At 43.2% G+C, this 23890-nt stretch overlaps 1 protein-coding gene across 1 annotated transcript; it reads left to right on the forward strand.

Moving 5' to 3' along the window:
* The first annotated feature begins 11801 nt into the window (after nucleotides 1-11801).
* MAGEL2 (MAGE family member L2) lies at nucleotides 11802-15913 on the forward strand. The gene has a single exon (XM_006068841.3). It carries the CDS (start codon nucleotides 11914-11916, stop codon nucleotides 15463-15465), a length of 3552 nt encoding a protein of 1183 aa, XP_006068903.1. The 5' UTR covers nucleotides 11802-11913; the 3' UTR covers nucleotides 15466-15913.
* Nucleotides 15914-23890: the final 7977 nt, after the last annotated feature.

Genomic DNA, 23890 nt, shown 5'->3' on the forward strand with positions numbered 1-23890 from the left:
ATTAATCCTAAATGGGAAACAAAAATTAGATGGCAGACATAGAAAATAAATGCCAATATAGTAAACATGCATCCTACTGTATCATTAATTATAGTAAATGTTAAGTGATTCCATGAAAAAGGCAGAAATTAGCAGACAGAATTAATAAATCACAACCTAAGTGTGACTGTTAATTTTATGTGTGAACTTGACTGGGGCACATGGTGGCCAGACTTGGTCAAACATTATTCTGGGTGTTTCTGTAAAGTTATTTTATATATGATTAGCATTTAGGTCAGTAGACTCAGTTCAGTCACTCAGTTGTTTTTGACTCTGCTACATCATGGACTGCAGCATGCCAGGTCCCCTTGTTCATCACCAAATCCCAGAATTTACTCAAACTCATGTCCATTGAGTTGGTGATGCCATCCAACCATCTCATCTTCTGTCATCCCCGACTCCTCCCGCCTTCACTCTTTCCCAGCATTAGGGTCTTTTCAAATGAGTCAGTTCTTTGCATCCGGTGGCCAAAGTCACCTGTACAGAATATTGTCCTTCATAATGTGGATGCTGCTGCTAAGTCGCTTCAGTCGTGTCCGACTCTGTGCGACCCCATAGACAGGAGCCCACCGGGCTCCCCCATCCCTTGGATTCTCCAGGCACGAATACTGGAGTGGGTTGCCATTTCCTTCTCCAATGCATGAAGTGAAAAGTCAAAGTGAAGTCGCTCAGTCGTGTCTGACTCTTAGCGACCTCATGGACTGCAGCCTACCAGGCTCCTCCGTCCATGGTATTTTCCAGGCAAGAGTACTGGAGTGGGGTGCCATTGTCTTCTCCACATAATGTGGATAAGCCTTATCTAATTAGTTGAATGACTAGATAGAACAAAAAGGCTGACCCTCCCCCCACGTAAGAGAGAGTTATTTTGGTCTAATGGCCTTGAAACTGAGACACTGGGTTTTGTTTTGTTTTGGCTCTGTTTGGACTTGAGCTGCAACAATAGCTCTGACTGGGTTGCAAACCTGATGGTCCTCAGGTTGGAATTACACTATTAGTTCTGCTGGTTCTCAGTCCTTCTAATTCAGACTGGAATTAAATTATTTGCTCCTCTAGGTCTCCAGCCTGATGACTGACCCTGCAGATTTTTGGACTTGCCAGCCTCCATAATCACATGATAATAATATCTCTATAATAAACCATAAATTACCTGTGTGTGTATATATATATATATATATATATATATACACACACACACTCACATACACACATTCACACACACATAAATTTCCCATGGGAGAGTAACAGAAAAGTGTCACTTTATCAAAAATACATAATCACATACATAATGTGAGTTACAAGAAAAGAACTCATAACATTAAATTTTTAAGTAAGGGAAGAAATAAACAAATTCACCATCAAACAAATCCACCAAGTGTTAAATTCTATCTAACCCTTTCTGATTAATTGATAGAACAAACAGATAAAAAAATCATCTATGATACAGAAGATGTGAACACCATGCTAAATCTAATTGACCTAAGTGACAAATACATAATCGGTCAATGGCAGAACATAGTTTCTTAATCATAGGACATTTTTCAAAGTATACCTTATGTTGAGCATTAAATTCAAGCTTTAATACATTTACAATAACTAAATATTATAGCAATATTCTCTGATCACATATTACAGTGGAATGAAATTAATGTTAAGAAAACATGCATAATACGTACAAAAGTTTGGACATTAAGTGACATATTTCCAAAAAACATATAAATCAAACAAAATAAAGAAAAGCATAAAATATTTTGAAATGAATGATAATTCATTTCAGTTCAGTCGCTCAGTCATGTCTGACTCTTTGTGACCCCATGAATCACAGCACGCCAGGCCTCCCTGTCCATCACCAACTCCCAGAGTTTATTCAAACTCACGTTCATCGAGTCGGTGATGCCACCTAGCCATCTCATCCTCTGTTGTCCCCTTCTCCTCCTGCACCCAATACCTCCCAGCATCAGAGTCTTTTCCAATGAGTCAACTCTCTGCATGAGGTGGCCAAAGTATTGGAGTTTCAGCCTCCACATCAGTCCTTCCAATGAACACCCAGGACTGGTCTCCTTTAGGATGGACTGGTTGGATCTCCTTGCAGTCCAAGGGAATCTCAAGAGTATTTCCAACACCACAGTTCAAAAGCATCAATTCTTCAGCACTTGGCTTTCTTCACAGTCCAACTCTCAGATCCATACATGACTACTGGAAAAACCACAGCCTTGACTAGACGGACCTTTGTTGGCAAAGTAATATCTCTGCTTTTTAATTAAAACATACCAAAATTTGTAATATACTTCTAAAGTAAGGCTGAAAGAGATATTTGTAGTTTTAATTACCTATGCTACAAAAGAGGGGTTTCAGAGGTGGTTCAGTGAGTTAAGTACCTGCCTTCAATGCAGGAGACACTGGAGATATGGGTTCAATTCCTAGGTTGGGGAGATCCCCTGGAGGAGGGCACAGCAACCCAATCCAGTATTCTTGCCTGGAGAATCCCCATTGACAGAGGAACCTGGAAGGTTACAGTCCATGGGAGTCACAAAGAGTTGCACACGACTGAAGTGACTCAGCACAGCAGAGCACTACAAAAGAGGGGACTTCCCAGGTGGCATTAGTGGTAAAGAACCTGCCTGCCAATGCAGGAAACTTAAGAGACTTGAGTTAGATCCCTGGGTCAGGAAGATCCTCTGGAAGAGGGCATGGCAGACCACTCCAGTATTCTTGCCTGAAGAATCCCCATTGACAGAGGAGCCTGGTGGGGCCACAGTCCATAGGTTCACAAAGAGTTGGACACGATTGAAGCAACTTAGCAGGCATGGACACACTTCAAAAAATGAACGATTTAAAATAAATTACCTAAGCTTGCATGTTACCAATATAGAAAAAGAATAAATCAAAATTAAAGTAGAAGAATGAATAGAATAGAAATAAGACCTGAAATAAATGAAAAAGAAAACTGATCAACAATGGAGACCACTACACGTCAGTTATTTTGTGAAAAGAGTGTGAAAATGAGTAACCTCTAGAAATACTAATAAAAGGAGAAAGAAAGCAAAAGAGAGAGAGAACAAATCATTTATGACAGGAATGACAGACAATACTGAATATTTTACATTCATTAAAAGGATAATAAAGGGACAGTTTGTTGATTTTGATCTCCATTTAATAAAGGAAATCATTAACTTAAAACTTTAAAAATTAGCAAATTGTTAAATGTTAATAAAGGCATATTAATACCTTTAAGTCGACAACTTAGATGAAACAGAAAAAAATCCTTAGAAACTAAAATTACCCAAACTGGCAAATGAGAAAATTGAAAATCTGAACAATGTAATTTCTAAGATGATCATGCATCTGGCAGCTCAAAATCCCTGTGCTATTGTCACACCAATAAAAGACCAATATATGGTCAGGCAATAAATAAATAAAACAAAACAACAACAAAAAAAACCCAGCAGTATAGATTCAACACAACTAAAAAATTGGAAACAGAATGAAAAACACAAAGAAGATACATTGTGTTGGCCAAAAAGTCAGCTCGGGTTTTTCTGTAACATCTTTTAGAAAAATCTGAATGAAATTTTGGCCAACTCAATAGGAATAGTCTCCAAGTACAGCAACTTTGGAAGTTGGTTTTGGCAGTTTCTTATGAAATTAAATATACTGTTATACAATTCACATTTTTCTCCCTGGAATTCATGTAAATGATTTGAAATGTATGCCAGCACAGAAATCTTCATGCAAATGTTTATAACAGTTTTATTCATAATTGTCCAAACTTTGAAGCTACTAGCATGTCTACAATAAGTGAATGCTAATAAACTATGGCCCCTCCACACAGTAGAATATTATACCAAGATGAAAAGAAATGAGTCACCTACACATGGAAGTTTATGGCAGCTTTATTCATATTCATCAAAATTTGGAAACATCTGAGATGCCCTTTCATAGGTGAATAGATAAATGGTGATACATCCAGGCAATGGAATATTATTCAATGCTAAAAATGAAGCAATCTCACAAGCTATGAGATCTTGGAAGAATCTTAATTGCATATTAGTGGAATTAAAAGATGCTTACTCCTTGGAAGAAAAGTTATGACCAACCTAGATAGCATATTCAAAAGCAGAGACATTACTTTGCCAACAAAGGTCCTTCTAGTCAAGGCTATGGTTTTTCCAGTGGTCATGTATGGATATGAGAGTTGGACTGTGAAGAAAGCTGGGCACCGAAGAATTGATGCTTTTGAACTGTGGTGTTGGAGAAGACTCTTGAGAGTCCCTTGGATTGCAAGGAGATCCAACCAGTCCATTCTGAAGGAGATCAGCCCTGGTATTTCTTTGGAAGGAATGATGCTAAGGCTGAAACTCCAGTACTTTGGCCACCTCATGCAGAGAGTTGACTCATTGGAAAAGACTCTGATGCTGGGAGGGATTGGGGGCAGGAGGAGAAGGGGACGACAGAAAATGAGATGGCCAGATGGCATCACTGACTCGATGGACGTGAGTCTGAGTGAACTCCGGGAGTTGATGATGGACAGGGAGGCCTGGCGTGCTGCAATTCATGGGGTCGCAAAAAGTCAGACACGACTGAGCGACTGAACTGAACTGAATTGAGGTGAAAAAAGCCAACTTGAAAAGTTTATGTATGATTCCAAGTAAATGATATTGTGGAAAAGGCAAATCGATGGAGACATTAAAAATGTCAGTATTTTCCAGGGGATAGGGAGTAGGAAGTGTGCTTTCCAGGTGGCACAATGGGGGCGATATAGGAGATGTGGATTCCATCTATGAGTCAGGAAGATGCCTTCGAGTAGGAAATGGCAACCCACTCCTGTATTCATACCTGGAAAATCCCATGGACAGAAGAGTCTGGTGGGCAAAAGTCCATAGGCTTACAAAGAATTGGGCACAAATGAGTGACTGAATACAGACACACACACACACACACACACACACACACTCACACACATAGTGACTATTGGAGCACAGAGGATTTTTCAGATAGTGAAATTATTCTTGTATGTTATAAACGTGGACACATGTCATTATATATTGTCAGAACCCACAGAACTCCAAGAGGGGAACTTTACATAAACTACAGACTTTGGATGACAATGATGTTTCTATGTAAAGTGAAAGTCACTCAGTTGTGTCTGACTCTTTGCAATCCCATGGACTATACAGTCCATAGAATTCTCCAGGCCAGAATACTGAAGTAGGTAGACTTTCCCTTCTCCATGGGAATCTTCCCAACCCAGGTCCTGCATTGCAGGTGGATTCTTTACCAGCTGAGCCACAAGGGAAGCCCATGTCTATATAGGTTCATGAACATAACAAATGCACCCTCTGGTACAGGATGCTGATATTGGGAGAAGTTGTTTCTGTGTGGGATGGTCAAAGATTATATGAGAACCCTAAATTTCCCCTCAATTTTGGGGGAATCTATAACTGCTCAAAAATGATCTATTAATAAACAAACATATAGACAGATAAACATTGATACACCATTTTTTACCCACTATTAATAGAATGCCTAAAACCAAAATGGCCAATCACATCCAATTTTGGCAAGGATGAGGAGCAAATGGAACACGCATACATTGCTCAGAGGAGCACACAATTATACAGTCACAGTTTCAAATCTGCTAAAATGACCAAAGGACTTCCCTGATGGCTCAGTGGGAAAATAACTCACTGGCAGTGCAGGAGACACAAGAGACACAGGTTCAATCCCTGGGTCAGGAAGGCTCCTGAAGGAGGGCATGGAAACCTACTCCAGTATTTTTGCCTGGAGAATACAATGGAGAGAGGAGCCTGATGGGCTACAGTCCACAGAACTGCAGAGTCAGACATGACTGAAGCAACTGAGCACGTTTGTAGAATGACCACAATTAATTTAAAGAAAAAAAAAAAAGACCGACAATTCAAAATCTTGAAAGGCTGCCAAGCACCTGGAATTCTCATGCATTCTGGAAGAGTGTACATAAAGTGTTCTAACCCAACTATGGATAACTGTCACAGTTCCTTATAAACACACACACACACACACACACAAACACATCTGCTCTTTTACCCATAGTCTGACATTTGCTAAAGATACATGAAAATGAAGAATTTTATAAGAATTTTCAAACAATATTTTTATACTATCTCCAAAATATAGATAATTGTAGTTGGCCATAGAAAGTAGTGAACTTCTAATATAAGTAACATGTTTAATTCTAAAAAAAAGTTAAATACAGACACTTTAAAAAGAATATGCACTATACTTACTGGATTTATATGAAATTCAGTAACAGGTAGAACTTATATTTGGTGAAATAAATCAGGAAGTGGTTCCTTTGTACATGAAAAGATGTTCGACATCACTAATTCTTAGAGAAATGCAAAAGAAAACTATAGTGACATATCACCTCGCATCAGTCAGAATGAACACCATCAAAAAGTCTACAGTAACAAATGCTGGAGAGGGTGTGGAGAAAAGGGAACCCACCTACACTGTTAGTTGGTTGCTGCAGGCACTATGAAAAACTTCTATGGAGATAGCTAGTGGGAACCTGCTGTTTAACATAGGAGCTCAGCTTAGTGCTCAGTGGTGAGCTAGATGGGTGTAATGTCAGGGGAGGGAGATCCAAGAGGGAAGGGTTACGTGTACACTTATACTTGAACAGTAGAAATTAACAGTATATCATGAAGCAACTATACCCCAATAAATTTTTTTAAAAAACTAAAAACAGAGTTTCATATGATCCAGTGATTCCACGCCTGGGCATATATCTGGAGAAAACTCTAATTTTAAAAGATACATGTATTTCCAAGTTTTGTTGTTGTTCAATTTCTAAATCATGTCAAACTCTTTTGCAATCCTGAGGACTATAGCCCACCAGGCTCCTCTGCTCATGGGATTTCCCGGGCAAGAATACTGGATTAGGTTGTCATTTCCTTCTCCAGGGGATATTCCTGACTCAGAGAATGAACCTCATCTCCTGCTTGGCAGTTGGATTCTTTACAATGGAACCACCAGGGAAGCCCAACCCCAATCGTTATAGCAGCACTATATACAATAGCTAGGACATAGAAACAAACCATGTGTTCATCAACAGATAAATAAAGAAGGTGTTGAACACAGTGGAATATTACTCCACCATAAAAATGAACCAAATTTGCAGCAACATGGGTGGCTTAGAGATTATTATACCAAGTAAATTAAAGTGAAGTAAAGTAAGTCAGACAAAGAAAGATATGATATAACTTTTATGTGAAATCTCAAAATATAATACAAATGATTCTATATACAAAACAGAAACAAACTCACAGATATAAAAAGCAACCTTCTGGCTCCCAAAAGGGAAGGAGTCATTGGGAGGGGATAATCAGGAGTACAGGGTTAACAGATACAGAATACTCTGTATAAAATGAGTGAGCAGGAAGAATTTACTATTTATTTCAGGGAAATATATTGAATAGCTTATAACCCATAATGGGAAATGATTTGGAAAAAATAGTGGTTGCCTTTGGAGGAGAAAGAATTGATTGGGGCTTTATTTGATAAGACCTTCATCTTGTTTTGACAGATGGCTATTTGGTAACAAAGCTCATTTAACAGAATGCTGTGTATCTATGTATCTAACTGTTTGCTGGGGCTTCCCAGGTGGTTCAGTGGTAAAGAATCTACTTGCTAATGCAGAAGAAATTGGTTTGACCTTTGGGTCAGGAAGATCACCTGGAGAAGCAAATGGAAACCCACTCCAGTATTCTTGTATGGGGAATCTCATGAACAGAGGAGCTTGATGGGCGACAGTCCATGGGGTCACAAAAGAGTTTGACACAACTTAGCAAATAAACAACAACAAGATGGTATGTGAATTATATTTCAAATTAAAAAAAAAAAAAAAGTTTTGGCAGCGCCAGTGTAATGGCCAAAAATGCTCCCTTTTGGCAAAAAAGAGATCAGGTTTCAGTTCCAGATTTTGCTGTAGATTGCTGGATCTTCCACAAGTTAATTATCATCTGAAGCCTCAATTTCTTGATGTGTAAAATGGGGCCAAACATTGTGGATTTTGTGAGAAATATGCAATGTGTAGAAACCTTGTAGGATGGTATTTGGTAAAATAATAGCAATTCAATAAACAGCAGTTACACTATTTTTATGAACCTCTTGCAATTCTTCTTTCAAATGCCTGTATTTCTGACATACTCTGTTCTTTTTTTCTTTTAGTGCTCCATCTATCTGGAGAACATGTATGAATTTCCTACAGCTTTGGATTTTTTTTCTTTCTTTCTTTTTTTTTTTTTTTTCATTGCTACTGCCAGAATCACAACCCCACCACCACACTCCAAGCAGAAGTGAGTACTGTTATTTGCATCGACTATAATCAATATGAGTTTTAAACAGTGCAAACTACTTTATTGCACTAAAAATAGCATATTCATATCCCTCTGTATCTGTAAGATCTGATGTCAGATTTTTCTCTGAACACAGCACCATGTCAAGTACATACTAAATCCTTAATAAAAGACATTTCATTAATAAATAATTTTAGACTATGAAAATCATAACATTATTTTACTGACATCCATATTTACACCAAGTCTAAAGGTATCACAGAATGAAAGATGGGCACTTCTAGTACTAATCTTACACTTTCATCCACTAGCTCCTTATTGAATACTCAGAATGGGATGGGAATACAAGAGTGAACAAAAAAGACTCAAGTATGCAAGGAGATACTATGCTTGCTGTGATCCAGACAATAAAGAAATGTACAGAAACTTTATTTGTCTAGCCAGTAATTTCCCACTCCTATTTGTATCTCCTCATTTCTCCTACCCCAATCTTTTCCATTAATTTTGTTACCTTTCTGTTTTATACTTAAGAAATACTGAAAGTTCTTTCTGATTAGGAAGCAGACAGACACCTACATTCCATGAATGTTTTGTGTATATGTCTTTTCTTTCTAATGTACCTTCAATTTTTAAGCTGTTTCATGAGAAGAAAGGATGGGAATTTGACAACACTTGGGTCAGAGGTATGGAGATGGGAGAGCATATACACAAAAGGGTGGTGGGAACTTCAGGAAGCTAGAAGATTCCACAAGGAGAAGAGGGGGGTTTTGGAGACCTATTTAAGGCTTGTAGTTCACATCCATTAGACTGAGGACATTATTGGGAATGCTTTTATGAAAACAGTCAGCCCTCAAAAGGGTCAATATTTCAGTTAATTCTTCAGGTGTGACTGATACTGGAAGTAGGAAATTTTGGGGTAGCTAGGTTGTCAAGTGGCCTGGGTCCGAGATCTGTGACTGTCTAAAATAGGCATATTATTTTCCAGGGAAGAAAAATCCAATTCACTCATCATTACTTGACCCACCAGAATCACTAGGTACTTACACCTTAATTTTTCTCAGATAGTTCAGTAACATTACCAAAGAGTTGCAAAGGTGCTATTTTAACTACTTTCCATTTATAATGGCAGCTACATCCCCCACATAATTCCTGATCATTTTTTAGGCTTCCATATCAGTCCCAAGTATAAAGTAGGGGTAAAGGATTTTGACATAGAGGATTTGGTGGGAGTTGACATTGTGTGGCAGTGCTATTCATTAAGCCCTAGCCTCTGTGAGAACAATTGAGCTCTGCTGGCAATCATTTACTCTGTGGGATGACCCAGAGCATAATGGACCAAAGGTTAAATCCACCATAATCCTGAAAAACAAATGGTTAGTGGGAGAACTTAATCTCTGATGAATTTATATATCAGAATTAGAGGAAGAAGAAGTGTGCTTTAGTGAGGGTAGAAATGTAACTGGCTGAAAAATAAACTGATTTTCCTAGAGCCATCCACAGCCACCAACTGGTATGTGACAGGGTTGATAATAGGGAAACATGAGGGTGAAGGTTGACAGATGGCCCCAGTGAAGTAGGCACTTCTTAACCTCATAAAACTGATAACTCTTTTATGTACTATTATCAACCCATGAGAGGGACCCAAAACCATGAGATATGGTGTGTCCATTCTTCAGAAGCATCTTTCTGTGAGTATGGCAGCATGACACATCATCAGGCACCAGGGAAGAACTACTGCTTATGAAAAGAAGATGCTCCTAGGGGATAAAAATTCTGATTTCTCATCCCTTCAACTGCCAGAGAAACTACGGAAACCTCACTCTCAAGTTATCATTTCATTATTTAAGACAATAATAAATTTGGACATGTGTTTCTGCTTTCATTGGGATTCATAAATTACTACATTTGAGGACTACTAGCTAACAGTATTCTTGCCTGGAGAATCCCAGGGACGGAGGAGCCTGGTGGGCTGCCTTCTATGGGGTCACGCAGAGTTGGCCATGACTGATGCGACTTAGCAGCAGCAGCAGCTAACAGTACTGCAGGCGGAGTGGGATTTAGCCTTCATCATTCTCATCTGCCCCCTTGTGGTATCTTTCACACTTTTTTTTTTTTTTTATCACTCCAGACTCCTGCCCTAGGCTGTAAATAGCCTATGCTAAACTAAACATCCTTGATATTTAATATTTTGTATATTTCCAGGAAACTATACTAAAGGAGCTGTCATTTCCTTTCCGCATGAAATAGTATACTGTTACTCAATACATTTGATACCTTCTACTTTATCTGTTAATACATTGCTTGTTTAATTTTTAAGCTAAATTTCCACACACACACACACCCAGTTCTGTGTTATGCTGTTTATCTGTTTTCCCTATATATGAACTGTGGGTCTATTCATTCCCCTATTTGATTATTCTCTAGTGATTTTTTGTTGTTGTTGTCATTGTTACAATTTCTTTCTTGCTCTGCAACTGAAAAATAAGCAGCAGGAAACCTACCTTGTTCTTTCATTCCAGTTACTCCACAGGAATTCCAACCCCCCTCCATACTAAAATTGCTCTCTCTCATGGATGTCTGGAACATCTCAACTTCCAGTGTCTCTTTCCTTATCTCTCTATTCTTGGATGTCCTTTTTCTGCCTGTGTCTGAAAATGTCTGCAAGCTCTAAGACATACCTCAGTAATTTCACTCTAAATCTCACTCTTCTTCTGCACCACAATCCCTGCAGCAGCTCTATTTCCATGAAGAGTATCTGGATCCCAATTCAGTTTTCTTCTGAATCCCAAGCTTTTATACGAAAGTGTCTGCAGGCTATCCTCTTTGGCATGTCTACAGGACTGTAAATGCCTATGTCCCACCCAATAATCATCAATTTCTCTTCCTTAGGAGCCTCCAGTGTGTCCCTGTAAGAATCACCCACCCTAGCAATTTATCCACTTTCCCGGGACTTCTCCTCCTCTTTCACATTTACATTAAAATATAATAGGTGTCTACTGTGAGTCTTGAGATATATATATATATACTCCTGTGTATGTGTGTGTGTGTATTTTCTTTTCTTCCCTCTGGCTCCCGTTTTGCTGTATCTGAGCTCAGACCACACCATCTTCCCCCTCTTGGATACCTTCCATGTTCCCAGTGGTCTGTTCCCAACTCTATACTGCAGTACAGGGATTTCTAAAACATAAATCTGTCCCTGTCACTCCCCTGTGAAAACTCACCCATGGGGAATCTGACCAGGCTGCATTTGGGGACTGGTCAGAGTGAGGAGGGATCTTGTGTCGGCTAGGATTTCTGGTAGACGCCCCTCTGCACTATCCACTTGTGGTGGTCGGGGGCGGGGAAGGGGCGGGATTGAGCCCCCTTCCCCCCTCCTCCTTACTGCGGAAAGCTGCAGAGCTAAGGGCACTCACTTCCTATTCACCAGTCAGCAGGGAGGACTCCTCTCAGCAGCCACGTAGGCATTCTCTTCTCTCTGGAGGAAAAGGCCCAGCAGCTGTCGGAGGAAAAGGCTCACCAGCTGTCAGAGCAAAAGGACATGTCGCAGCTAAGTAAGAATCTGGGAGATCCGAGTCCCCCGGAGGAGGCCCCTAAGCCCGCGGTTTATAGCCGCCCTACGGTTCTGATGCGGGCCCCGCCCGCCTCCTCGCGGGCCCCTCCAGTCCCTTGGGACCCACCTCCGATTGATTTGCAGGCTTCACTGGCCGCTTGGCAGGCACCGCAGCCTGCTTGGGAGGCTCCGCAGGGCCAGCCGCCTGCCCCCGTGGCACCCATGTCCCAGCCTCCGTCCCTAGGGGGCCCGATGGTCCAGGCTCCCCCTCTGGGGGGCCCGATGGGCAAGCCTCCGACTCCCGGAGTCTTGATGATCCATCCTCCACCTCCGGGAGCCCCGCTGGCCCAGCCTCCGACTCCTGGGGTCCTGATGATGCATCCTTCGGCTCCCGGAGCCCCCATGGCACATCCTCCTCCTCCGGGGACCCCAATGGCACATCCTCCTCCTCCTGGGACCCCGATGGCCCATCCTCCTCCTCCCGGGACCCCGATGGTGCACCCTCCTCCTCCGGGGACTCCAATGACGCACCCTCCTCCTCCCGGGACCCCGATGGCACATCCTCCTCCTCCGCCGGCGACCCCAATGGCCCATCCTCCCCCTCCGGGGACCCCAATGGCGCAGCCTCCAGCTCCGGGAGTCCTGATTCCCCAGCCTCTGACTCCGGGAGTCCTGATGGTTCAGCCTCCTGCTCCGGGAGCTCCGATAGCCCAGCCTCCGCCTCCGGCACCCCTGATGGCCCAGCCTCCTCCTCTAGGAGCCCCGATGGCCAAGCCTCCAGGTCCTGGAGTCCTGATGATCCATCCTGCAGGCTCAAGACCTCCGATCACCCAGCCTCCAGCGACAGGAGCCCCGATAGTTCAGCCACCGGCGCCGGCCCCACCTGCGCAGCCTATGGCTTCCTGGGCTCCACAGGCTCAGCCTCTGATCCTGCAGATCCAGTCACAGGTTATAAGGGCTCCTCCGCCGGTTCCCCAGGGCCCACAGGCCCCGCCGGCGCCGCTGGCCACTCCCCCGGGCTGGCAGGCCACCTCGCCAGGATGGCAGGCCCCACCACAAGGCTGGCCAGCCACACCCCTGGGCTGGTCGACCACACAGGTCACCTGGCCTGGTCCGACAATCGCTTGGCAGGCACCTCTATCTGTGCGCCCTGGGCCACCACCCATCCGCCCTGGCCCACCGCCCATCCGCCCGGGCCCACCGCCCATTCGCCAGGCCCCACCCCCAATACGCCAGGCACCGCCACTGATCCGCCAGGCACCGCCACCCATCCGCCCTGCCCCGCAGGTCCTGGCTACCCCACCGCCTCTCTGGCAGGCCCTGCCACCCCCACCACCACTGCGGCAGGCCCCGCAAACCCGACTGCCTACCCCGCAGTTGAGGGCGGCCCCGCCAATTCGGGCGGCCCCGCAGGTGCCAACAGCCCCTCCAGCACCGCAGATGCCGACCGCACCTCCTGCTGTCCCGCAGGCACCCCCAACCGTGATGCCGGCCCCTCTACCGGTCCCACTGTCGGCCCCTCAGGCTGTGCACTGCCCACCCATCATCTGGCAGGCACCAAAAGGCCAACCTCCAGTGCCACAGGAGATGCCAACGTCCATGGAGTTCCAGGAAGTGCAGCAAGCCCAGGCCAGCCTGGCCTGGCAGGCTCCGAAGGCCCAGGGGCAATTCTGGCAGTCCCTGCCCACACAGGAGGCCCAGAGGCAGGGCCCACCACTGGTTCAGCTGGAGCAGCCCTTTCAGGGGGCCCCCGCCTCCCAAAAGGCCCTGCAAATCCAACTACCCACCCAGCAGGCCCAGCTCTCGGGCTCGCAGGCAGAGCTGCCATCCATGCAACTCCAGCCCTCCTGGCAGGGCCCCTCTGCAGCCCTGCAGGGCCAGCCTGGAGCCCCCTTAGCAGGGGCAAATTTTCCCATGGGCTCTGCTAAATCATTGATGACTCCATCAGGAGAATCTAGGGCTTCTTCTATGGACCGAAGGACCTCTTCAAAAGATCGTAGGACCTCTTCAAAGGAACGCAAGGCTCCTCTAAAGGACCGGATGATCTTCGGTGGCACTTTCTGTGCTCCCAGGGCAATCCCAACTGCTGGAGCACACCTGCCGACTCCCTGGAAAAACTTGCCTACCACATCTGAGACCTTTAATGCCACCCCAAGGGTCTTTCCATCTACCTCCCAGTTCCAGCCTGCCTCTTCTAATGCCTTCAAGGGCCCATCTGCCACCTCAGAGGCCCCAAAGTCACTGCCATTTACTCTGCAGGATCCGTTTGCCTGCATTGAGGCCCTGCCTGCAATCCCATGGGTTCCACAGCCCAATGTGAATTCCTCAAAGGCGTCCAAGGCAGGACCCAGTATCCTGATGGCGACTGCAGCTGCCCCACAAGTGATGGCCATCACTCAAGAGGCCTCAAAGACCTCGGCTGAGCCACCACGTCGCTCGGGCAAGGCCACCCGGAAGAAGAAGCATCTGAATACAGAAGAGGGGGATAGCAGTGGCAAGATGCTGAACATGTGTCGCTGGCAGGCCCCCAGGCACTGGGAAAGTCTAGACTTGAACGACTGGGAGGTGCAAACCCCCATCCAATTCCTGTGTGACTGGGAGGGCCCAAGCACTTCCCGAATCCTGAGTGGCTGGGAGGGCCTGAGTACCTCCCAGATCCTGAGTGGCTGGGAAGGGCCCAGCACTTCTTGGGCCCTGAGTGCCTGGGAGGGCCCGAGCACCTCAAGGGCCCTGGGTCTCTGGGAAAGCCCAGTTAGCCCTCCGTCCTTGATCATCTCTGAGCTCCCTACTCTTGCTCAGGGATGTGGTGCCACCCAATATGATCCCAAGCTGGAGACTCAACCACTGTCTCCCTTGGATGAGCGAGCAAATGCACTGGTGCAGTTCCTCTTGGTTAAGGACCAAGCCAAGGTGCCCATTAAGCGCTCAGAGATGGTGAAATTCATCATCCGTGAATATAAAGATGAGTGCTTAGAAATCATCAGCCGTGCTAGCCACAAGCTGGAGTGTGTTTTTGGTTATCAGTTGAAGGAAATTGATCCCCAAAACCACTCTTATATTCTCATCAACAAGGGTAGAAAGGGTGACACAGGTGCGTCCTATTTGGACAGGCCCAAGTTAGGCCTCCTGATGGTGGTTCTGAGCCTTATCTTTATGAAAGGCAATTGTGTCAGGGAGGACCTGATCTTTACTTTTCTGTGCAAATTAGGGCTGAATATCCGGGAGACACATGGTCTCTTCGGAAATACAAAGAAGCTCATCACCGAAGTGTTTGTAAGGGAGAAGTACCTGGAGTACAGGCGGATCCCCTTTACTGAGCCAGAAGAGCATGAGTTCCTCTGGGGCCCCCGAGCATTCCTTGAAACCAGCAAGATGATTGTCCTGAAGTTTTTGGCCAGGCTGTATAAGAAAGATCCACGGTGCTGGCCGTACCAGTACTATGAAGCACTGGCAGAGTGTGAGTCTGAAGATCTGGATGAGGATGAGTCTGGCCCCGATGATAAAACCGACGACCCCACCAGCAGCCCCCCTCCCCATTAATGTTGTTTAGCAGATATCTCATGGTTCCTTTGGGTCCCCGGCCTAAGGCCACTGACAGGGTGGGGTGGGGGGGACGTTTTGTTTCTGGTATTTCTGTTCAAGTTCTGTGTGTGTAAGTTTGGATTTCAATTTGCTTTTGTATCTGCCAAAGCTTTGTACATTTTCATGTGGTGTTGATTTCAACTAGCTATCGTTCTATTTGGTATTTTGGCATCTGTATTTTTAACTGAGATCTGTGATCCTCTGTTTTGTGTTATAATTGTTATGTTTTGGTATCAGAGTTGTGCTGGCTTTGTGAAATGAATTGAGAAGCTATCCATCTCATTCTGGTACAGATTATGTAGCATCAAAATAGGCTATTCTTTGAATGTTAAAATGACTCATCAGTAAAAGCTGTCTGCAGAAAAGGAAATATCTATATCTATATATAAATATAATTTCAGCATAATATGGAAGTGTTTGTCTTTATTCTAATTTTTATTCCAGGTACTGGGAGCCAAGTTTTACCATCCTCTCCAAATACAGCTGAACATCAAGACAATTTCCAGTAATAGTAGATACCACGGTGACAGAACTGTTTTTCAAAACAGTGCTACATATGTTGTAATTATGCAGTAATTGCAGTGGGAGTTGGAATGTAAGATGAAAGCAAGAGTAAAGCTTCACACATCAATGAAGGTGAATCAAGAGGAGGTTTTTAATCCTTCTGATTCATCACAATAGTCTTTCAAAGTAGGCATTATTCCCATTTTGTAGGTGAGTGTCTGAGGCTAAAGTCGATCAACTAAGTGGGACATGTCAGTACCAAGACAAGGTTGTAATTTGAAGCAGAAAATTTTCTTAAGGTTATGTGGAAAGCCACGACCATCTATCTGCCTGTAGATCAAAGTACCAGGTTTGTTAGCCATGGGGAGAACAAAGGGGTCTTGGTCAGTTCTGGTGGGTGGCGGGTGTCCAGTACCTCAGGGAACCATGAGTTTAATCAACACATTGACATGGGCATTGAAAGATGCTCCCTGCAAAATATAACAGGGAAAAGGAAATACCAGGCTTCATTGAACTGAGATCATGCAGGTCGCAGTGGGTCAGGGGGAAGACGGGGGATAACACAGGGGTCTAACATACAAGGGAAGTCAGTTGGAAACTGGCTGATGTACTAAATAACCGGCAGTCAGTCCTTGGGTGCAGGATCTGGTGTGGGAGGTGGGGACCAAAGAGTTTTGGAAGAAGATATTCATGAGCACCTGACCCGCTGGAGTGCGCAAAAGGACGTTCCTGAAGGTATCGCTATCTTCTCAGGGATGGGGACCATCAGCGTTGTTGCATCTCTACTGTTCTGGAAGGATCCAGAGCCCCCAAATCCCGCCCTCCTTCTCTTGGTGGGTAAAGCACCTCAGTGGGGGTACAAGGCAAAAGTGGTATTCATCTGCCACCTAGCGGCCTGTTACGGTTCTGTCGCTCCTGCAATGGCTCAGCCCCAACCGCGGTCAAGAATCTCACACCCCAAATACTTGGATTTAGACTGGAACTTGCTTCACAACCCTTGCCCTTAATTTTACCTGCATTTAGGCTCAAATGCTCCTTCTTTTCTTTTACATCATAGGGCAAGGTGAAACTTCCTCCCGAGGTCCAATTCAGTCTCATTTGAGAAGCTGAAATTCTAGAAGAGGAGATGAACTCATAAATCCATTCCCCGCCCCCAGCACAGAGCTGTATTTTCTGGGATGACAGCCCCCACCCCAGGATTGTCCTGGCTACAGAGTATTTTTGGCACATTATCCACGTGGCTAGGTTTTCCAGAGATTCGGAAGGAGTTTCTTGTAAACTCCTTAGGTCAGTGTACTGGGCTTCCTTGCCAATCTTCACTTATTTAGATGACAACAGCAAATGCCCTTTGAATGTAATAGCACCGTTGCAGCTGAGAACTGTCCCCCAAAGAGGCTTTGCTGAGCCTCAAAATTGGCACATGGGTCTAGGATTTTTAATTTCTTTATAGCTTATTTACAATTTTTATAGTTTTTTTCTCCAAATTATCCACTCACGGGTGACTTGAGCAACTTCATCTCATTTATCCTATCATCTGATGCAAAGCAAATGATCTCATTTAAGCAATGCCAAAGGCTTAAGACCTGAACAGAATTAAAATGTAATGAGATATAAGTGGCAATAACATTACAGTTTTTTAATTACATTCAAAATAATTTGGAAAAATATTCAACTGAAATGTTTAAGAAAGAACAGTTGACATTATAAAATCAGAGAGATGAAAACAAAATCCAGGAAAATGGGAAGCTACAGGGTAGGATGCAATGAGAGAAAATTCAAAGCTGTTTCAGAGTTCTAAAATGTAGCTAAATTTAGTAGGAAGATTTTTAGTAGGAGGATTTTTATTACAAAATGAAGAAAAACTAAAACTTCTGTAAACTAAATGGGCAAAAGCTATCAGATGACAAACACAAAAAGAAACACAAATGGAAAATGACATTGGAAATGTTTCACCTCACTAATAGATAAGGATGTTACCCATTATAAGTATTAGACCAGTATTCCACCTTTCATTTATTAAAGTGGCACAGAATAAAATGAAAGCTCATAGAATATCCAGTGAAAATAGAGTTATTGTAAAACTGGTATCCTTATAAACTGGTGATAAAAGTATAAATTATTGCAAATTACCCTGAAATAAATTCAGTCAACTGCATCTCCAAGAGATTTAAAAATAATAACACTAGCTAGAAATTCATCGAATGGGAATGTATTGAATGGAAATAACTTGCATGGGGCAAAAGCTTTTCCACAAAGAGAGCTGCTTAGGGAAGTGGAGGAGACTGATGATATGCACGCACGCCTCATACAAGCCTACTAGCAGCAAGGTGGTCCTGCTGCCAAAGGCGTCCTCAGAAACCACTTTCAATTTGCTACAGCACAAAATTATGTGCAACAGAACAGAGACATAACAATCTTTGCCTGAAAATTTTGAAAGTGGGTGCTAGCAGTCTTATATGAAAGCCATGGAATTATCTCAACCTTTTAGATTAAGCTGTAGACTCCTTGAGAAGAGAAATTTAAAGTTTTTTGCAAAGTGGGACTTCCTTCATGCACAGTGGATAGGAATCTGCCTGCCAGAGCAGGGAACATGGGTTTTATCCCTGTTCCAGGAAGATCCCAAATGAGGTGGAGCAACTAAGCCTGAGTGCTGCAACTGCTGAGCCTATGCTTTAGAGTTCGCAAGCTGAAACTTCTGAGCCAGCCTGCATGCCACAACTACTGAAGCCCATGCCTAGAGCCTGTACTCCACAACAAGAGAAGCCACTGCAATAAGAAGCCCGTGCACCATGAAGAAGAGTAGCCCTCTTCTTGCTGAAACTAGAGAAAGCCCACACAAAACAGCAAAGACCCAGTGCAGACAAAAATATAATAAATAAACAATTATAAATGTTTCCCAGAGGGATGGAATCAAGTGCATTGTTGTACAGGATGTTAAGTTGTATAAGCAAGGTAATATCTTAGGATGTTGACCTAGAAATGATCTGAAATTCACAGTACTATTACTGCAAGTCATTCTTCTTGAGAGACTTAGAGGCAAAGATCAATTGCCTGTCAAAGCAGTACATAAAGCAACATTGTCAGCAACCACAATGTGCAGCATCATCTCATCTAAAAGACAGAGGCTCAGCCCCAACATGTCTATATCTAACCAGAGCCTAACATGTGTGCAGCTCCCCCCACCCCCCCGCCCCCATTTGGTCACTAGGCTGTTGCCTTTGACATTGCCTCCTATCTTCAATATTACCTCACACAAACTGCTGTGTTTGCTGTATGGAGCACAATGTTTCACTCTGTGTAAAGCCTGTGATGGCTTTTAGTTTATCTTAGAGTTAGCCACTGCTCACTTTCTTCATCCTGAGTGTCAAGGGGCATCAGGTTAGAGTTGGGTAGCCTAAATTGGATTTACAAATGAGACCAGGGGTCCCTCTGCTGGAGAGTTGGAGGAACTCCTAGGATTCTATAGGAAACACCCAGGAGTGACAAAAAGGATGGGTCTTAAAGAGAATTCCTACTGTATAGCACAGGGAACTCTGCTCAATACTCTCTAACAACCTAAAATGGAAAATAATTTGAAAAAGGATAGATACATGTATATATATAACTGAATCATTTTGCTATACACCCTAATGGCAGAAAGCAAAGAGGAACTAGAGTCTCTTGATGATGGTGAAAGAGGAGAGTAAAAAAGCTGGCTTAAAACTGAACACTCAAAAACTGGGATCATGGCATATGGCCCCATGGCAAATAGATGAGGAAAAAATAGCAACAGTGACCTGATGTAAAGAGCTAACTCATTGGAAAAGATCCTGATATTGGGAAAGATTGAGGGCAGGAGAAGGAAGTGACAGAGGATGAGATGGTTGGATAGCATAATAGACTCAATGGACATGAGTTTGAGAAAACTCCAGGAGATGGTGAGGGACAGGGAAGCCTGGAGTCCTCGGGGTCCATGGGGTCCACAAAGAGTCAAACATGACGTAGCAACTACTGAACAACAACAATACACCTGAAACTAACACAACATTGTTAATCAACTATCAGATCAGATCAGAGCAGTCACTCAGTCATGTCCGACTCTTTGCGACCCCATGAATCGCAGCACGCCAGGCCTCCCTGTCCATCACCAACTCCCAGAATTCACCCAGACTCACGCCCATCGAATCAGTGATGCCATCCAGCCATCTCATCCTCTGTCGTCTCCTTCTCCTCCTACCTCCAATCCCTCCCAGCATCAGAGTCTTTTCCAATGAGTCAACACCTAGCATGAGGTGGCAATACAAAATAAAATTTTTAAAAGAGAGAGACTGTCATTTAGATTACACACTCCCTGTTTTCTTTTATCTCCAACCCCAAAAGTCCTGTGAGCACAAGAAAGACATGCAAGATAGCAGGTCTGGCTTCTCTGAAGAGAATCTCTGGGAAAGGAAACCTAGCAATCCATTATGGTTTGTACTATAAAGATAGATTGTTAGGTTTCCTTTCCTGCAGTGCCACCAAGCTAAATAGGAGAAAACTGATAATGAAGGAGTCTCCCCATATGGGCAATGTCCTTCTTTTAAATTGTTCAAAGAACCTTGCTGTGAACACCATGGAGAGATTTATAACACTGCTATCCCACTGGGTCAATCCCCTAATCCTTTTAGATTCTGAAACCTATACTGGTTCCTTTCTGTTTTAAGTGACAAAGCCTATATGGGGAGACTCCTTCATTCTCAGTTTTCTCCTATTTAGCTCAGTGGCACGACAGGAATTCTCCTGGGGTCTCAGAGAGATACGTTCTCAGTGCAAATGACTTCATTCTGCAAGCTGTCAGTCTCCCAGTTAGACTGGCTTTCTCTGCCCTCACTTCTTCAGAGTAACTTCAACTTGTTTGTCTTAGAGGGCTACCAGAGGGATTCAGGTTGTCCCATCAACCAGCAATAATCACAGAAATATTTCCTATACCTGTAGTCTTCCTGGAGTGTGCTCTCTAGTGATGCAGACTCTTCCCTGAAACAGAGCTAGCTGGGGTCACAAAGCTGTGGGAATTGATTTCTGACTTTCTTGACTTCTTCAAGGTATGCTTAAAAACATTTTGCTTAGAATTTAAAAAAAAATTTGCTTATTAAAATTTTTAAATAAATTTAAATTAGAGATACAAAGGGAATATTTCATGTAAAGATGCACACAATAAAGGACATAAATGGTATGGACCTAAGAGAAGCTGAAGATATTAAGAAAAAGTGGCAAAAATATACAGAATAACTATGCAAAAAAAGATCTTAATGACTCAGGTAACCACAATGATGTGATCACTCATCTAGAGCCAGATATCCTGGAGTGTAAAGTTGAGTGGGCCTTCGGAGGCATCTCTACCAACAAATCTAGTGGAGGTGATGGAATTCCCATTGAGCTATTTCAATAATCAAAGATGATGGTGTTAAAGTGCTGTATTCAATATGCCAGAAAATTTGGAAAAGTCAGCTATGGCCACAGGAATTGAAAGGTCAGTTTTCATTCCAATCCAAAATAAAGTCAATGCCAAAGAAAGTTCAAACTACCACAGAATTTCACTCACCTCACACACTAGCAAAGCAATGCTCAAAATTCTCCAAGGCAGGCTTCAACAGTACGTGAACTGTGAAATTCCAGATATTCAAGCTGGATTTAGAAAAGGCAGAGAAACCAGAGATCCACTTGCTGACATCATTGGATCATCAAAAAAGCAAGAGAGTTCCAGAAGAACACCTACTTCTGCTTTATTGACTATGCCAAAGCCTTTGACTGTGTGGATCACAACAAACTGTGGAAAATTCTTAAAGAGATGTGAATACCAGACCACCTGACCTGCCCCCTGAGATATCTGTATGCAGGTCAAGTAGAAACAGAACCGGACATGGAAGAACAGACTGGTTCAACATCAGGAAAGGAGTATGTCAAGGCTGTATATTGTGACCCTCCTTATTTAACTTCTATGCAGAGTACATTATGTGAAATACCGGGCTGGATAAAGCACAAGCTGGAATCAAGACTGCAGGGAGATATGCAATAACCTCAGATATGCAAATGATACCACCCTATAGCAGAAAACAAAGCAGAACTAAAGAGTCTCTTGATGAAAGTGAAAGAGGAGAGTGAAAAAGTTGGCTTAAAACTCAACATCAGTAAACTAAGGTCATGGCATCCAGTCCCATCACTTCATGGGAAATAGATAGGGAAACAGTGGAAAAAATGAGAGATTTTAATTTTAGGGGCTCCCAAATCACTGCAGATGGTAACTGTAGCCATGAAATTAAAAGATGCTTATTCCTTGGAAGGAAAGTTATGACCAACCTAGACAGCATATTAAAAAGCAGAGACATTACTTTGCCAACAAAGGTCTATCTAGTCAATGCTATGTCTTTTCCAGTAGTCATGTATGGATGTGAGAGCTGGAATATAAAGGAAGCTGAGCACTGACGAATTGATGCTTTTGAACTGTGGTGTTGGAAAAGACTCTTGAGAGTTCCTTGGACTGCAAGGAGATCAAACCAGCCAATCCTAGTGGAAATCAGTCCTGAATATTCGTTGGAAGGACTGATGCTGAGGCTGAAACTTCAATACTTTGGCCTCCTGATGTGAAGAGTTGACTCACTGGAAAAGACCTTGATGCTGGGAAAGACTGAAGGCAGGAGAAGAAGGGAACAACAGAGGATGGGATGGTTGGATGGTATCACCGACTCGATGGACATGAGTTTGAGCAAGCCCCAGGAGTTGGTAATGGACAAGGAAGCCTGGCGTGCTGCAGTTCATGGGGTCACAAAGAGTCAGACATGAGTGACTTACAGAACTGAGCTGATTTTTCATTTTTTGCTTTATTTAATTTTTTACAGTGTTTTGTTTGTTTCTGCCACACAACAATGGGAATTAGCCATAATGATACATTTAACTCCTCTTTCATGAGCTTCCTTTCCTCCATCCTCCCTACCCTCATCCCCCTTGGTCATCACGGAGTGCCAGACTGGGCTCCTTGTGTTATACAGCAAGTTCTAACCACCTATCTATTTTACACATAGTAGTATGTACATGTTGATGCTACTTTCTCCATTTGTCCCACTTTCTCCCTCCCTGACTATGTCCACAAATCCATTTTCCACACCAGCATCTCCATTCCTTCCCTGCAAATAGGTTCATCAATACCGTTTTTCTAGATTCCATACATATATGCATTAGTATCTGATATTTGTTTTTCTCTTTTTGACTTACTTCACTCTCTATAATAGGCTCTAGGTTCATCCACCTTACTAAAACTGGCTCAAATTTTTTTTTTTTATATAGTTAAGTGATATTCCATTGTATATATGTCCCACAGTTTCTTTATTCATTCATCTGCTGATAGACATCTAGGTCACTTCCATGCCCTGGCTGTTGTAAATAGTGCTGCAAGTGGCAAAGGTTTTACTGGACAGTCTCCTGCATCCTTCATCTGATCCCCCCTCCATGTTTACATTGTATATATCAATAGTATAGTTTCAAAGATGCTGACAGCACTACTAAGTACATATTAAGTTCAATTAAATTTTATCACAAAAATGTGGACTCTGTAAATATCATCTCAGTCAACATCTAGAATTATTTCACCACCACGAAGATTTCTCTCATGCTGTCTCATTATAGTCATGTGTAAACCTTCTCCCTGGCAATCACTAAACCCTGACAATCACTGCTATGTCCTTCATCACATTAATTTTCTAAGTTTGAGAATGCTATATAAATGGAATCATGCCCTTGGAGTGGCATTTTTCCACTCACTATAATACCCTTGATATTTATCCAAGTTGCTGTGTGTATCAGTATGGAGTTCATTCCTTTTCAGTGCTGCCAAATCATTTACCTATGAAGGACATTTTGGTTGTTT

The sequence above is a fragment of the Bubalus bubalis genome, chromosome 20, assembly GCF_019923935.1.
Source record: "Bubalus bubalis isolate 160015118507 breed Murrah chromosome 20, NDDB_SH_1, whole genome shotgun sequence".
NCBI classification, from domain to species: Eukaryota; Metazoa; Chordata; class Mammalia; order Artiodactyla; family Bovidae; genus Bubalus; species Bubalus bubalis.